The following is a 17642-nucleotide window of genomic DNA, read 5'->3' on the forward strand; positions in this document are numbered from 1 at the left end:
TTCTCAGATACTGCCCCAGAGCCACTGAATCAGAAACTCTGGGGGTGGGGTCCAGCCATCAATCAGTCTTTTCTCCAGCCTTCCAGGTGATTCTGACGCATGCCAAAGTTTGAGAACCACTGCAGCTTACTCTCTCAGTGTCCCTTCCAGCTCTGAAATTCTCTGTCTCTAAAGAGATGATAACATGGTTTCTGTATCTTCTTTATTAAGATATGGTAGGAAGGCTAATGTATGTAAGTTAATTTTGGTGTGTCCATTACTCTGGCTATTATACATGAATGTCAGGATTTCAATTCCCTGGATTGGGTAGTATTAATAAAACTTGAGAATTTATTCTTTACATATTTTAGTATACCTCTCTAACTTCCTTTCACTTCCCATAACTAAAATATCTTGACAACAAAAAGTTAGAACATGCTTTTACTTGGTCATTCTGAGTCTGTCTTCAGCTACTTGAATTTATATTTAGGTCCATAATTGTCTCAAAAATCTCTTTACAGAGTAGTAATCAAGAGAGTAGATACTGTGATACATGTGGACCTGGTTTCCAATCCTGACTCCCATTATTTACTAGTTTTATAACATTAAGAATTTAATACATAGTGTCATAATTTCCTCAGCTGTAACCTATGTAAGTAAAGTAGCTAGCACAGTGCCTGGCATTCAGTATATATTAGTTATTATTTTTAAAACTTGTCTTCATTTTGGGCTTAATTCTCTTTACTCCCATGTAAAAGCATTTCCTTTAACTTTTATTTTTGGAGTTTTAATATTTCCTATTCCTAAATATGTTTTATTCTCGCTTATGTCTCAAATTGTGAGGTTAAATCTAAATATGAAAATCTGTATAAAAATTGTTTTTGTGAAACTAGTTACTAATATTGAAATCCATACATTTAATTTCCATTTCGTGCTTTATCTATACAGTTGAGCTGCACTGTGTAGAGTATGCTATATGAACGGTGGATATGAATTATTTCAGCTGTGCCTCTCCTGGCTGTTTGGTTCTTTCCATCATTTGTTCATTTTCTATAAGTAAAGATAGCCCCTTGGATATCTTACTACAGATTATTTTCTCTCATAGAAGGAGACCTCAGAATAAAATGAAAAAATCTCCCGTGGGCAGCTGGCGTTCCTTTTTCAACTTGGGGAAATCATCATCTGTTTCTAAACGAAAGTTGCAGCGTAATGAGAGTGAGCCTTCAGAGATGAAAGCCATGGCTCTGAAAGGTTAGTACATTCACACCTTCCTGTGTGCTGCTGCTGCAAGATCAGTTTGCACGGTAGGTTAACACTTTCCCTGCTATCGTGACAGCTCTCCTCTTACTCTGGATACAGACTCAATGTATTGTTATAATGTCCTTCAATATGCTATGTCCACGGTCGTCCCCAAATACGTAAATTGTATGTAAATATGTAGAATACCTACTTTCTTAGTGGAACAATATAGATTATATATTTTATGAACGTGGTTTAAAATTCATAACATATTTGTAGCATCATTTGTATATTGTTGGTAATAAAAAACTGCTGTAGTGTTTAAATTTATTAATCTATATTTTTACAGATATAAAAAATGACAAAACCATGTTTCAACATTCCTTTCAAGTTTTTAACTTTTATAACCAAAGAAATTATCTTTTCCCTAGATGACTCATTAATAAGAGTATCTTATTGGGTCAAATGAATCTGTTACTGTTGTTGAAAATACTACTCTTAAAAATAGTTTAAAACCCATGTTCTACTGATATTAACAGCTTCTAAGTCTAGAAAGGATAGCAGTGTTTTCTTCTCAGTAATATTGCAAATACAATGTTCAGTTCATTGAATTCCTCATTCATTCAATTTGCAATCATGTATGCTAAGCATGTGCTAGATACCATATTTCCCCGAAAATAAGACCTAGCCGGACGATCAGCTCTAATGCGTCTTTTGGAGCAAAAATTAATATAAGACCCTGTCTTATTTTACTGTAAGACCGGGTCTTATAACATAACATAATAAATATAATATAATATAATGTAATATGATAATATAATATAATATAGTATAATATAATATAATATAAATAATACCGGGTCTTATATTAATTTTTGCTCCAAAAGATGCATTAGAGCTGATTGTCTGGCTAGTTCTTCTTTCCAAAGAAACATGGTATTTTGGTAGCAGCCTCTGCAAGTAGAAAGAAAATTAAGACACTACCCTGCCATCAGAATCTTACTTGGAAAGTCATATGTGTAAGAAAATTAATTTCATGCAGAATCATAGCTATTGAAATAGAGATTTGTGTGAGATAGTTATGGTAGGAGTTATTAGTTCATGTGGGGAGAGGAGCTGATAGTCAGAAAATAATAACCTTTGACTTGGGTTTCAAGGATAAGTAGGGATTCCCATTCAGGAAACGGGAGCAAAGTATATGTTCGTGTGTGAAACAGGGAACTATAAAGAACTTGGCTGGGTAGCATGGTACAAGAAGAGGTTCAGATCATTAGGGGGCTTGTATGCTTGCCAAAGAGTTTTGGTTTTCGGCTTACATTCCTTGGGAGTTATTGAATGGCTTCAGCGTGATGAGGTTTGGGTCTAAGAAAAATGACTTTGACAACAGTGTAAGGAGTATATGGAAAGAGAATAAGGCTGAAGGCTGGACAGACACTAATAGGAGACAGTCACCGTCATTCAGGCAAGAAACAGTGAGTGGCTGGAATAAGCAATGGGAGTGGGAAATAGATTTGAAAGATATTTCGAATCTACAGTGCTGCGTGAGCAAACGATTGTGAAAGATGAGAAAAAAGGAGGAGCGAAGATCATTTTCTGGTTTTGATTAAATAACGAAGAAAAATACTGTGTTTACGTTGGACATAGTGAGTTGGAGACGCCCAAGAGATGATGAGTAGTATGAGTCTGGAATTTAATAAAGGTGTTTAACATAACTAGAAATACAGACTGAAATCATCAGCAACAGCTAAGAGTGAAAATCCTAGAGATAGATTTTGGCCCAAGGAGAGTCTGTTGAGTGAGAGAAGCAGATTGGGCTGAATCCTCAAGAAAAGCGGTGTTTAAAGGACTGGAAAAAGCAGTGTTGTCATGACAGGAGAGTGAGAAGAAATGGTTGGAAAGGCGGCCAAGGAACAAAAGAGATGAGTGCTGTCACTAGAAATGTGGAGGAGGGGCTTGGGAAGAAAGTGTCGTCAGTGTTGAACGCTGTCCAGAGGTGAAAGAGAATGAAGATATTTAACAGATTCAATATGTATAATTAAAGTACATATGTTGGTTTCTTAGGGCTGCCATAGCAAGTTGCCACAATTGGGTGGCTTAAAACAACAGAAATTTATTTCCTCACAGTTCTGGAGGCTAAAATTCTGAAATCCAGGCATCAGCAGAACTATGTTCCCTCTTAAGGATCCAGGGAAGAATCCTCTTCCAGTGTCTGGTGTCACTGGAGTTCCTTGGCTTGTGGTGGGATCACTCCAATCTCCGTCTGAGTCTTCACATAGCATTCTACTGTGTCTCTCTGTGTCCTATCCTCTTAAAGGGACACTAGTCATTGGATTTAAGGGCTCATCTTAAATCCAGCATGACATCATACTGGTCTTTAGGAAATATAAAAGGAAGATGTTTTTAAATTCATCTCTATTCTCAAGTTCCTGATCCATTGGAAAAGAGATTTTTTCACATAGGAAACCATTTGAGAACAATACAACACATTATATAATATGATGCTAAATTGAATATGATTGTCAAAATGTACAGCTAATCACTTTTGGAAGTTTAAATATGTGTAGAGAAAAACACTGCTTCTTTTCACTACATGTATAACAATGAATAAAATTTCACACTATTTGGTTTTGATTCTTAAGGTGGCAGGGCAGAAGGAACCCTCCGTTCAGCTAAAAGTGAAGAATCTCTTACTTCTCTCCATGCAGTTGATGGTAAGATTAAAAGCATTAATCGTTTTATTCTATAATTATTTCATAAAAGAACACAACAATTGAGAATGTTTTATAAATACATGCTTAATAGGCTGTAGACCATCATTTCTTAAGAATTCTAGTATCTGTTTAGTATTGTCCATTAATGTTTTAATATGGTACCAGTTTTAAATTTCTTCACTTTTGACATGATCCCTATTTAATTTGCATAAGAATAGGAGAAATGTTAACCATTTATGTTTATTAGTGCACAGGAGAAAATTGTATTATTAGTATTTCTTTCTTTAGATTTCACAATGAGAGCACAATGTTGCAAAGCCTAAAATTAAGCAGTTTTGATATTCAGACCGGTAGCCTTGTCCTAAAAATGGCTTAACCTGATGTTAAATTTCATAGATCAGATTAATTACAGGCCATCCTCATTATCTGAGGATAGTTAGTGTCAGGAGAAGACAACTTAAAGTGAGTCTGCTTAAATTGGGGACCAAAATTTTATGCTAAATAGTGCAAAAAGGTTTGACTCTAACTTGAAAAACAAAAATTAAAAAATTACAAATATAAGTTTGCTTTACCTTCTGTGTACTAATATTCAGGTTATAGTTATAATGGTGTACTAATTTTTAGAATGAACAAAGGATTACTTCAATGTTGACTTGGAAGGAAATAAAACTTTTTTGACAAAACCATGTAATAGCAAATAGGACATCCTTTACATCATGTTTGGCTTGTGCAGCAGGATGTAAGGAAGGCCCTTTTTACAAAAATAATCAAGAGCTACATTGACTTCCCAAGGGCTTTTCTTAATCTGTTGATGTTCAAATCATGCTCTTTTGAAGAATCCTGGGATGTCATCATCCTGGTCAACTTTCTCATCTTCACTTATTAACTCTTCTAACTGCCACGTCCTTCCTCATTGACCAGTAGCTGTGCTTGTGATTGAAGAATTCCTTGCATATCACTTTAGTTGGGTGATTAACACCTTAGGGGTTTTCCAGGATTTTCCATTTCACAGCGGGTAAGAGAATGCTTCATGAAACAGTGCAGTGGCTGGGTAGATGCTAGCAGTGGGCAGAAAATAATATATATATTTTTTTAAATTAAATTTATTGGGGTGATAGAAAATAATATTTGAGTACAGATTAATTTTACAAGTGGCCAATGCATCAGTGAATGTATTTATGTTAAGACAATTTCTGCCTCTTTATAGTACATTTTCATGGGCAAGTCTAATAATTGTAATCAAATGTTGAGATAGAGTACTTTTACCAGTTGGATGTTTAGCAATGTCATAAAATTATGTAATACCCACTTTTGAGGACTCTACCTGAGAAACTTAAAGCCTATTGTTAAGGAAAAATATGAAATAATTTTTGTTAAGTGTCTGAAAGGAATCTTTTACTAAATATATGTTAATACTTTATGGGATTATAGAGATTTTTTTAAATCGAGACCTTTTTTTTTTTAGAAATTTGGATGTTATGAGGATTTTTTTCCTACCAAAAAACAAAAACAAAAAGCTTTTGCTGCTGTATATCCAAAGTACTATTTAAAGTGATTAATTCTACCTCACAAGTCATATATCGGGTCAATGATAAAATAAGACAAAAAGAAACAAAAAACTTGCCTAAAGTCACAATAAGAGTCAGTTTTGGACTAGCAATAGAATCTAGGAGTTCTGAGTCCTTTTTCCCATTGAAACCATCAACTGCTGCATTTTCCCTATGATTTTGTTAACTGTGTTTGTTATTTAGCATTTGGTGTGGGAGTTCTATCTGGGTGCCCTGAGAGAAAATGAGAAGTAACATTTTCTTACCCCATATGTACTAAGTAGGTGATTTGTGGTATCATGATCTTACGACAGTCATACTTAATATTGTTGTCCATTTCACCAGGTGATTCCAAGCTATTCCGACCCAGAAGACCGAGATCTAGCAGTGATGCACTGAGTGCCTCTTTTAATGGAGAAATGCTGGGGAACCGCTGCAATTCCTATGATAATCTGCCCCATGACAATGAAAGTGAGGAGGAAGTGGGGCTCCTCCATATTCCAGCTCTGGTGTCTCCTCATTCAGCTGAGGATGTGGATTTGAGCCCACCAGACATTGGAGTAGCCAGCCTGGATTTTGATCCTATGTCATTTCAATGCAGTCCTCCAAAGGCCGAATCGGAATGTCTGGAGAGCGGTGCTTCCTTTTTAGATTCATTAGGGTACTCCAAGGATAAACCAAGTACCATTAAAAAGGATACGGAAGCGGGTGGAAGCCAGTCTCAGACGCCAGGAAGCACTACAAGTTCTGAACCTGTCTCTCCTCTTCAGGAGAAACTGAGTCCATTCTTTACCCTGGACCTGAGTCCAAGTGAAGAGAAATCATCTAAGCCAACATTCACTGAAAAGGTTGTCTATGCTTTCTCTCCAAAGATTGGACGGAAATTAAGTAAATCACCTTCTATGAACATATCTGAGCCAATTTCAGTGACCCTTCCTACTCGGGTGTCAGAAGTCATTGGTACAGCCCCAACTCCAGCAGCCCAGACTGCATCTTCTCCAACCTGGAACAGAAGTATCGACGAAAGTGCTGTCGTAAATAGATCCCCCACCCAGGTAGGAAAGATGAAAACAAATGAGAGAGAGGCCCAAGAAGGATGTGAGTCTGAAGCCCAGCCCCTGGACCAGGTGGCTTCTGCACAAGTAGAATCTCCAGGGAAGGAGGAGCAGTCGGTCCCAAGCAGTCAGAGTAAGGCTGTGCCTTCTGGACAGACTCAGACAGGTACCATTTGTTTTCCTCCATTCTTTCTTTAAGCTAAGAGGGAGCTGCAATCCTGTGTGCCACCTGTGCCTTTTAAAGGAGAAATTCACTCCACAGCTAGCCTTTAATCAAAGAGAATGTGTTTCTTGGTGGTGCCCATGGCTCAAAGCCCTAAATTAAAATCAATCAAACAAAATCCCCCGAAGGGCCAGTTGTCCTGCTTCCAAGCTCCATAAAGTCCCCTGTCTCTTTGGACAGTCAGAATTCGTGGATAATTCTTGCACAGCTTCGTAGCTCTTGATTCTGTTTTCTCTTCTAATAAAATATCTGTATTATAGCCTTACAAGTTAACCAGCCAGCCTGCACCATCAAATGTAAAAACTATTCTTAACCATCTGCAAGCACTTGAAGCTTGTTTTCTAAGCAATCTTTTCTGAGCCAGATGAGGGACCTGCTTTTCCCCCATCTCTAGCAATTCAAGAGGAGATTGCGATCTTTAAACACTCTCTTAGTTTTCCTTCTGAACCAGATGTGTTCTCTGCAGCATTTGCATGTGGGATAGAAGATCATGGATTGCCGTTTTGAAATATGGAAGGCACCTATTTTTTAGTGATCAAATGGGGAGTGTTTGGCTTTCCGTACAGGATAACACAAGCTACCTTTTCACTCTCATTTTTTTTCCCAATTTCCCACCAGGAGCAGTTACCCATGACCCCCCTCAGGATTCCGTTCCTGTCAGTTCAGTCTCACTTATCCCACCACCACCGCCTCCGAAAAATGTTGCCCGCCTGTTGGCACTGGCCTTAGCTGAGTCTGCACAGCAAGCCTCAACTCAGTCATTGAAGAGACCAGGGACTTCCCAGGCTGCTTATACAAATTATGGAGACGTAACAGTGGCTGCAACTGAAGATAAGCTGCCTGGTTCTTACTCTAATGTTACTCTAGATAAAGCCTGTTTCCCAACTGATAGGTCTGCAGAGCAGTTCCACCTCCAGAGCAGTGCATCTGGGGACTGTGACCAGCCTATACCAGCCACGGCAGCTGTTGGGGATCATACCCATTCCAATGCCACTGAGTCTGGGGAGCAGCTCCAGCAGGCAGACTTCCTAGGGAATCAACCTCATCAAACCTATTTATCTGGGGACCCAGAAAAGTCCAGAATCACTTCAGTTCCATTAACAGACTCTAAGTCTACTGATCACATAAGTTTCCCTGAAGACCAGTCTGGGAAGACCAATGTGCTGACTGTCTCCTTTGCGGATCAGGACCAATCTCAACTTCATTTCTACAGTGGCGATCAGCCTCCTCCTTTTCTTGGTGCAAGTGTGGATAAGCCCCATCACCCCTCAGAACTTGCCGACAAATCTACACCTTCTAATTTGCCTAGGGACAAAGTCTACCCTCCTTCTGGGTCCCCTGAAGAGAATACCAGCACAGCCCCCATGGCTTATGTGACGACTGCTCCAGCAACAACAGAAATGAGCACCAGGGAAGCCAACTGGGATGTGGTTGAACAACCCACTGCAGCTGACTTTGCTGCCACCACCCTTCAGCGTCCTCATAGAACTAATCGTCCTCTTCCCCCACCTCCTTCCCAGAGATCAGCAGAGCAGTTACCAGTCACCAATGTCGGATTAAATAATTCCCACAAGGTAAGACGGGGGGGGCATCAGTGAGTTGAAATACACTTTTTCCAAAGGTATGTCACTTTTCATCAGGGTTGTTACCTTTCAGTCCTCTGCGGGCTTCCATGAAACGTCCTATTTGAGGTTAGAATGTGCCTTTACCTGGATGCTGGTTTTTCTCTAAGAAAGGAATAGTTACACAGTGACTATGGTTTATCTATACCTGCCATCTGCCTAGAGCACCTAGGTAGTTTCTTCATAGCAATACCAAGAGATCAGGATCAAGTGAGTCATACTGGGCTTTCGGTGTCAGGGTTGCATCATTTTGTTTTTTCCCATCTCCATCACTGACTCATTGTGACTTTGGGCAAGTCATTTAACCACCGTCTGCCAGTTACTCACATCTATGTAATGGAAGTGCTTTAATCTCAAGACATTTCTAAGACTTTCGGCCTTGCAGACTTTAGACGTGTGAGGTCACAGTGTTTTAGGACTTTTTGTTATTTTCTCAATGCTAACCAGGTTGTTCTGTAGTCAAGCACCTGTTTGGGTGAGAGAATATTGTATGCAGAACGGTTTCTTCCTAATTTTCTCATATTTTAAAAAAAGTGCCCTAGGTTTTTTGTGGTCGCCTTGAACTAAAAGTACTTCAATATTTAGCCTTTAGTGGAGGATGCTATTTCCAGCAGCTGCTTCTCAAGGACGCCATTTTTGCAGGCTTGTGGATCATGTGGGGTCTCTGCTTCCGCAGACAGGGGTGGGGAGTGGGGGAGTAGAAGGCAGGGATGACAGGAACTGAATGAGTCGAATGTCACCTTAGACAAGTCCCTTTATTGTCCTCTAAATTTGGGACCTCACAATGGCTCACTGTGTGCAACTGTGAGTCACCTCAAAAATCTCTCCAGATAGAATCAACTCTCTTTGTTTAACAGAATGTTCTTGGTTTTGAGCCTGAGCTACACAGATAGACTGTGTATATATTTTTAAGCTTGACTGTTATTTGACTAAACCTCTGTTTTGGTCTGTACATTAAGATAATGTCATAGGCAATTTAAATGTTATCTCACATTTAAAACCTGTCATAAATTAGAGCAGTTCTCCAAAGATGGTAATGGCTGTTACACCAGATAGCAACATAGGCCATTTCCTGGCCGGGGGGACAGGTTGGCCTACTGTCCTGTCCAAGGTGACTGCATGGCTTAGGAACTTTCAGGCTGCTACCCAAGTAGCCTCAACTTGTGACTTACAAATTTAACAGTGTTTGGTTCCATAGAGGAGAGCATAGAAAATAAACTCATAATTTTATCATTTTTCAATAGGTTCCAGGAGTAGTTCCAGGTCCAGAGAGGCCACCTGAACCCAGAGCCGTGGATGACCTTGCTCCTGTTCTTGTGAGTGACGGTAGTGCAGCTGCTCCGTGTCCCATTTCTGCTCCTGCTCTCCAGCCAGGCCTCCCTGAAAAGGTGTGGGAAGGTGCCAGGGCCCCACCGCTGCACCTGCTTGCTGAGTCTGTCCCTGTGCACACTTCCTGTGGCTTTACTGTGCCAGTTCCCCCCACCAGGACAATGGAGAGTAAAGTGGCTGCCACCATACACTCCAACATTGCAGACGCAACCAGTAGTTCCGGTTATCATCCCTTTGTCACTGCTTCCTCAGCCTCTGTGGATGATATTTTGCCTTTACCACTTACTGTCCCACAACCTAAGCATGCATCTCAGAAAACTACTTATTCCACGTTTGCTAGGCCTGATGTCACCACTGAGCCCTTTGGTCCAGAAAACTGTTTGCATTTCAGTATGACTCCAAACTGCCAGTACCGTCCCCAGAGTGTACCTCCACATCACAGTCAGTTGGAACAACACCAGGTGTATGGTTCCAGATCAGAGCCACCAGCCTCCATGGGTCCTCGTTACAATACATACATGGCCCCAGGACGAAGTGCATCTGGACATCACTCCAAGCCATGCAGCCGCGTTGAGTATGTCTCTTCTTTGAGCTCATCTATCAGGAGTGGTTGTTACCCTGACGATATTCCACCATACCCTACCATCCGGAGAGTACAGTCTCTCCATGCTCCTCCACCTGCCATGATTCGCTCTGTTCCCATTTCACGGACAGAAGTGCCCCCAGACGATGAGCCAGCCTACTGCTCAAGACCCTTGTATCAGTATAAGCCATATCAGTCCTCCCAGGCCCGCTCAGATTATCATGTCACTCAGCTTCAGCCTTACTTTGAGAATGGTCGCGTCCACTACCGTTATAGCCCATATTCCAGTTCTTCTAGTTCCTATTTCAGTCCCGACGGAGCCCTGTGTGACCTGGATACTTACAGCACCGTGCAGTTGAGGCCCCTTCACCGGCTGCCCAATCGCGATTTTGCTTTTTACAATCCTCGGCTGCAAGGAAAGAACTTGTACAGTTACGCTGGCTTGCCTCCACGTCCCCGGGCCACCGTAACTGGCTACTTTTCTGGCAATGACCATAATGTAGTAAACATGCCTCCAGCTGCAGATGTGAAGCACACTTACACCTCATGGGATTTTGAGGACATGGAAAAATACCGCATGCAGTCCATCCGGAGAGAGAGCCGGGCTCGGCAGAAGGTGAAAGGGCCTGTTATGTCCCAGTATGATAACATGACCCCAGCAGTGCAGGATGAGTTGGGTGGGATCTATGTCATCCACCTACGCAGCAAATCAGATCCTGGGAAAACTGGACTTCTCTCAGTGGCAGAGGGAAAGGAGGGGCGGCATCCAGCCAAGGCCGTCAGTCCCGAGGGAGATGACCGCTTCTATAGGAAGCATCCAGAGCCAGAGTTTGATAGAGCCCATCACCACGGAGGACATGGCAATGGACAGTCAGAGAAACCGTCCCTCCCGCAAAAACAGAGCAGTCTCAGGAACAGGAAGCTTCATGACATGGGTTGTAGTCTTCCTGAGCACAGGGCACATCAGGAAGCAAGCCATAGGCAACTGTGTGAATCCAAAAATGGGCCACCTTACCCCCAGGGAGCTGGCCAGTTAGATTATGGGTCCAAAGGGATTCCAGACGCTTCTGAGCCTGTCAGCTACCATAACTCTGGAGGGAAATATATTACACCAGGGCAGGAGTCTTTAAGACTGAACCACAAAGAGGTGAGGCTCTGCAAAGATCTGGAGAGGCCTCGGGCTAGGCAGCCTCCTGCCCCAGACAAACACTCCAGAGACTGCTACAAGGAGGAGGAGCACCTCAGTCAGCCCGTAGTCCCACCCCCTAAGCCGGAGAGGAGTCACAGCCTGAAGCTCCATCACACCCAGAACGTGGAGCGGGACCCCGCTGTGCTGTTCCAGTACCAAGCACACGGCAAGCGCCAGAGCAGCATGACTGCCGTGTCCCAGTACGACAACCTGGAGGGCTACCACTCCATGCCCCAGCCCCCAGCCCAGCCCCAGCCCCAGCCCCAGCGAGGAGGCTTTGGAGGAGGACCAGTGGGGACGTACGTTCCCTCTGGCTTTCCCCACCCACAAAATAGGACATACGCTACAGCTTTGGGTCAGGGGGCCTTCCTGCCCACAGAATTATCCTTGCAGCATCCGGAAACACAGATCCATGCAGAATGAGCCCTGGGAGCAATAGAGTTGAAGCAGCCTCTGCTGGACAGTGGACTGTTCTATTTTTTTCAGTAACCAAAAAGATTTAAAAAAAAGAAAAAAAAAAGCTACAAATCCCCTGACCACATTAAAAAATATAAGAAGAATAAATCACCATCTTTTTTCCTTCCTGTTTCATTACCACCTCTTCCATCTATAGAGACAGTCATTTTTGTCATTAAAAGAGATCTGAATGATTGTAAAGTATTGTTGAAAACCTAGTAAAGAAATTTGTCATAGAGCATACTTGCCATATAGAGCTGATTTGTAAGAGCCTGAGGACTGCCTTTATCTGAACTTGAATTTGACTTTGTCCTTCTTAGTATTAGCTGTATAGTGCAGTACAGTTTACATCTGTCTATTTCCTAGGAGGCTTTTGCATTTTCTGTTGCATTCCTACTGACTTTATCAGTAGCCATAACGCTTGCCCAGACTGACACTCCATTTTTCTCACATCATTCTCCCTGTGTTAGCAGGGTCTTGTGTGTGAAATTAGAACCGAGAAAAAATTCTCCATGATCATTCAGATAAGTCTTATTGGACATTTAGCAAATTATAACTAAAAAATAGAGGAATTACGACTAAGTATTTCGTAAAGAGTCGTACAATGTCAGACCATTTAGACCCAGGCTGTACCATGTTTTTCACATTCTTATTTTTCATAGCTGTTTCTCACGGTTCAGTGAACAGGCTCCTCTCACTGTGGAAGGGATTGTTAACAGTTAGAGTTACAGACATTTCTCAGGTGGAAGTCGGTGAACACAGCACCAGAAAACTAGGTCAATGCTTTGAACGTGTTGCCTGCCTTCTGTTAGTTCCTTTCTAAATACTATTTGGTAAATTGTAATCCTAGTAAAACATTTCACACCCCTTTTCTCCTAAAGCAACTTTTTTCATTAAGAAAAACCCAGTATGGTTTAACTCGATAAACACATAATTTATCGTGATTACAAATTTACATTTTACTTTCTGTTTATAAACCAGAGTGTACAGGTTTCCTGGGAATTCTTAAAGTAGCTACTTATTACCTGTGAGTAAAACAAATTTCCTGCAATAACCTCTTCGTACACAACCCTATTTTACCTGTTGGAGTTTTGGGCAGTAAATGTTTCCATCGTAAAGAATTAGTTAGTTGCTGTTTGTTCACTCTACTTCTGTAATCACAGTCTACTGTAATTGCCATCTACACCAGCGTTTCAGGTATAGTTCTTACAACTCTGTAGACATGGTAAACATGTTCAGTACCCAGGACTTTCGTTTGAAAGTTACATTCCTGATTAGAGTTGGAGCAGAAGTCCCTAGACTAACTCCACTCCATTTTCTCAACTCTCCCATAACATAGGAGTATATGCCAGTCTAGCAAGGCAGTCCTCCATTTACAAAACAAGTTTAGGTGGTCATTTCATTCCATAACTCTTAATAATACTTGATTTTTGTACATTCATGTTTTAAATGCTCAGTTTGTAGAAGACACTTGGAGAATTTCATTCCGTTTACTGGATGGTTGCTGCTCTGGCTTTTTAAAACTTGGAATTAACTTTTATTTAGAGCAAAGGAGGAAATCTTTTAAGAAGCTAAATTGATGCTGCTATTGTTGCTGTGAAATTGTATAAAGATTAGGAGTCATGCCAGCTCTTTTCTTTATTTAAAAAACTCATGTGATTGCATTTTAAGGATTTATATTTAGAAAAAGAAATAAAAGTTTAAAGAAAAACACATTTATTTATATGTGGAACTACTCTATAATATTTTCTTTTGTTGCCCCAGAATTGATCAGAGGGATTCAATAAAGATCGTGGAATAAATCTAGAAATACCAATTTGTGTAAAGGTCTGTGGAAATGTAGGCCTCTGCATTAAAAGTGCAGGCCCAAATGGTACGTAAGTCACAATGCTGGGAAAGCTGGCGGCATGCCTCCATTTAGCGCACAAACATCAGGTGCCATATGCAGGAATTTGGTCTTTGGTGAACATGCAGCACTAATTTCATTTTTTTACCTTAACCATCTTTTTGTCAAGTTAGGCAACCAGTGCCCCTTTGAGGTCACGTAAACCCTGTAAGTTCTCACCAGCAGCATGACGATTAGGAAGAGGAGCTGACAGGGACATACAGATGGCTTTAGTAACAGAATTTTTTTCAGTATTTGGTAAACTGTAATTCTAGTAAAACATTTCAGACCATTTGTTCTATAGCAATGTTTTATTTTTCCATTAAAAAAACGATGTGGCTGAAGAAGTCCTATCCAATTTTAATATTTGTGGATTTGTCATCACACACATTGCTTATTCCTGAAATTGAAGTCTGTTTTATAAATACTAAGGTTAATTCCTCAAAGCAATTACTTTATTAATGTTTCTATGGGCTTAGAAATATCAGGTAAATATTTTGAATACAGAATAGTGACTCATTACTGGTATAAGTGTGAAACACAAACTTTAGGTAAAATCTGGAGTTGTTTCACTTAATGTATGTAGATACAGCCTTAACTTTGGATTCAGTTATTTGAAGGACTCTGCCTGTATCTTTCCCTTTCTGATGTTGTAGGGTAGAAATTGGATGGCAAATCACTGTGAGCCAGGTTACCTCAGTATAGTTCACCTTGTGAGTGACTTCACAAATAGAGTAATTAAATGTTACTATTTCAAATTTTGACATGGAGCATTATGATCAAGGAAATGGAGCTGCCTTATGCATTAAACCCATAATTTTATTCTATTGGTATTTTCATATTCATATCTCCAGATTTGGTCTTTCTAGTAAAATTCTGATGGCACAGTTCAATTTGATTGAAATATACTCCCTGGATGTCTAGCCAGAGACTTTGTTAACAGCCCCAGAGGTTCCATTTTCTTATTACTGAATTTCATCCGAGCCTTACTGCTTACTGTGTTCAGTTTCCTTTTAAACATGCAATCCCTGGGATGGTCCCAAGGATAGGGCCTACCTGCACATTTTTATAATGGTAAAGCATTTTTAAAAGTTAGGGTCAGGTTGAAAATTTCTAGGACTAATTCTGTACAGAAGAGGGACCATTAATGTGAGCGGGGATAGAGTAGGTTAACACATTTGAAGCAGCAACATGCATACAGTGTAAATGTGAAATTTGCCCCTTTAGTTAAAAAAGGAGCCTGCCAAGTTCCTATGTCTGTTCCCAGACTTGTCAATCACCCACTTGACGTGTTGACAAAGTATTGTCTGTCTGAGCAGTGTGTGTAAGGAAATACTAAGGAAAGCAAAAGTGTGTCAGAAAGTTACTTCCAAATGGTTAGAGGCATGTGATTTTCAGTACTGTGTGTTTCGGGAATGTCAGGAATCGTATATTTTAACTGCAAGGTAATGTCAGTGTACACAGAGGTCTTTTTTCCTTTTCTAATTAGTATTGTTAGTGTTCAAAGAATAAAAATGGTTATTTTACAGTTTAGATTATAAGGTAGCAAAACCTGATTTTTCAACCATGACCTGCATGAGAGAAGCATCCTAGGAAGTCTTAGATCATATTTTTAAGTTCTTAATTTTAATTTATATAGTGGTTTTTTTATGTTTTAATATTTTTGTGAACTGGTGTAAATTGTTAATGCATATAAGCTTGTGTATTTTTTGTAAATAGTTTTGTGATTTATTTCTTGATCCATATGTAAATAGAGTATCATTTCTTCAAAATTTACTTGAACCTGAGTTGTGGGTTTGGGGTTTTGTTTGTTTCTTTGTTTTGGTTGGGGGTGGGGGGAGAGAAGGGATTTTGTACTCTGATAATCCAGATGGAGAACTCTGGTTTAAAGCAAATGTCCCATTGAAAGCAATTCAAATATCAACAAAATTATTTCAGGTTAAAACAGACTTCTCTGTGTGTGTTTCCTTTTCAACCTAATATCAGCCACAACTAGAACGGGCAATTGGGGGATATTCAGACCCAAAGATAAGTGTTTGTATGACACAAATTATTATTGCAAACGGTATGTAATTTGATGGAAGGGGTTTAATGTCTCCTTTTTATATCTATTTGCCACGGTATGTTGCCTGGCCAAATTTTCCCCGGATCAAACAATAATCTTAGAACTGCAGAGGCCTTTTGATCTTACTGGAAAGTCTAGGCAGACATCCTACTGGGGCTGCCCTGAGGAATCGTGCGGCTGCTGCCACCTGGCTCCCGAGCTGGCAGTTCAAGAAACTGAGTTGGCTTCTTAATTTCAGGACTCTCCAGAAGGGGATTCTGAATAATATCCGTATTTCTAAAGATGCCCACAAAGTACCTTCAACATCCTGTTTACTTTTCAGAGTGAAATTACCAGAAAAGAATCATCTCTTACACTTGTTCACCTGTGGCAGGCTGCTTTGTGGCAAACGGAGATAAAATATTTTTAAAAAGACAAGTGCTACATCACTCAGCTAGCTGCCTGATGGAATCCAGAGTGTACTCCTGTGCCAGAGTTCTCAAAAAGAAATTTCAACCATTATTTTTTGAAGGGAAAAAAGTCACAATATTCAGTTATTGAAGTCCTGGTTTTCCGGAGAGTCATAAATTACAAACCATTCTTCATTCTAAAATATTAAAGTTTTTCCCTTTTTTGCCAGTAATAAGGAAAGTTGCCTGTTCAGTACAATGACCCTGGTAAACCAGCCATCTTTTAGACACCTGCACAGCACACTAGAAACCATAAGCAAAGATGCATCAACTGCTTTCAGTAAACACTCCCAGACCTGAACAAGTGTTCCCATGGAAACTGCTCAGAAGGGATTAAAGGAAAGACATGTGTGACGATTCCACTGTTTTCTATTTAATTTTCTGGGACTCATTTTCATACCAACTATTTTGTCACCAAACTTCCATCATACTGATGAAAATATTGTGTGTGCCTCTTAAAATGTGTTTATCATGGAGTAATTGGTGACAAATACATTGATGGTGTTTGAGATTTTAATAATCTGGTTCTATATGAAAAGGCACATTTTAAAGTAACGTCGACTCCCCATTACAGGAAAGCTTTGGACATCTGCAACCACCTGAAATAAGACATTTTAGTTGGCCGTGTTTCTCACATAGTTGAGAGTGTACCTCTTAAAAAGAAAATTGTGAGGTTTGACTTTTATTTTAAATAATTAAAATGTTTCCAGAATATATTTCAGATCACAAATTTTGCTGTCAATACACCCAAAGAATCATTTATATACATACCTATGGATTGCTGCACTGTAATATCAGGATACCCTTGGGGACACATGGAGATTTAAAAAAAAAAAAAGGCTTCTATACCAAATGATGTACCCCTACTGTTCTTTCAGGTTCTTGCATCATGTTTTAATTTTTCTATATCTTTTTTTCTAACACCACTTTATGCTATTGTTTGTGAACTACCTGTAAAACCTTCCTCTTCTCTAAATAACCATTCAAAATAAATAAGCTTGTCGAAATGGTGAACAAAAGAGGTTCTGAACCTGGGGCTCAAAGATTTGGACTTTGTGTCATCTATTTTTCATTACTCAGAGCCTCATTCTAGTAGTGCTTGAGAAGCCAAGTTTCAGAGGTCAGATATTGTATATAGATGCTTAGAAGCGAGATTGAAACAAAGACTAAATTCTCCCTCCATTTGACACTTCGTGAGGAAACTGGTTAGACACAATGGCATTTTCCATGTTAATAACTGCCAAGTATTTCTCCCCACAGCAGAATGCTAATTCATAGAAGACATTGAGTGAGTCCACACTTAACTCTAG

The 17642-nt window shown here is 40.0% G+C and overlaps 1 protein-coding gene across 4 annotated transcripts in view; it reads left to right on the forward strand.

The window, feature by feature from the left end:
* Positions 1-17377, forward strand: part of ARHGAP32 (Rho GTPase activating protein 32) — a 328994-nt gene extending 311617 nt beyond the window's left edge. For all 4 annotated transcript variants that reach the window (XM_019713045.2, XM_019713048.2, XM_074321761.1 and 1 more), the window contains 5 exons: positions 1085-1230; positions 3858-3929; positions 5822-6697; positions 7373-8328; positions 9621-17377. In XM_019713045.2, the coding sequence (XP_019568604.2) occupies positions 1085-1230; positions 3858-3929; positions 5822-6697; positions 7373-8328; positions 9621-11900 (4330 nt within the window). In that variant the 3' untranslated portion in view covers positions 11901-17377. The remainder of the gene's footprint in view (positions 1-1084; positions 1231-3857; positions 3930-5821; positions 6698-7372; positions 8329-9620) is intronic.
* The last annotated feature ends 265 nt before the right edge of the window (positions 17378-17642 follow it).

Source organism: Rhinolophus sinicus, linkage group LG16 (genome assembly GCF_036562045.2).
Source record: "Rhinolophus sinicus isolate RSC01 linkage group LG16, ASM3656204v1, whole genome shotgun sequence".
NCBI classification, from domain to species: Eukaryota; Metazoa; Chordata; class Mammalia; order Chiroptera; family Rhinolophidae; genus Rhinolophus; species Rhinolophus sinicus.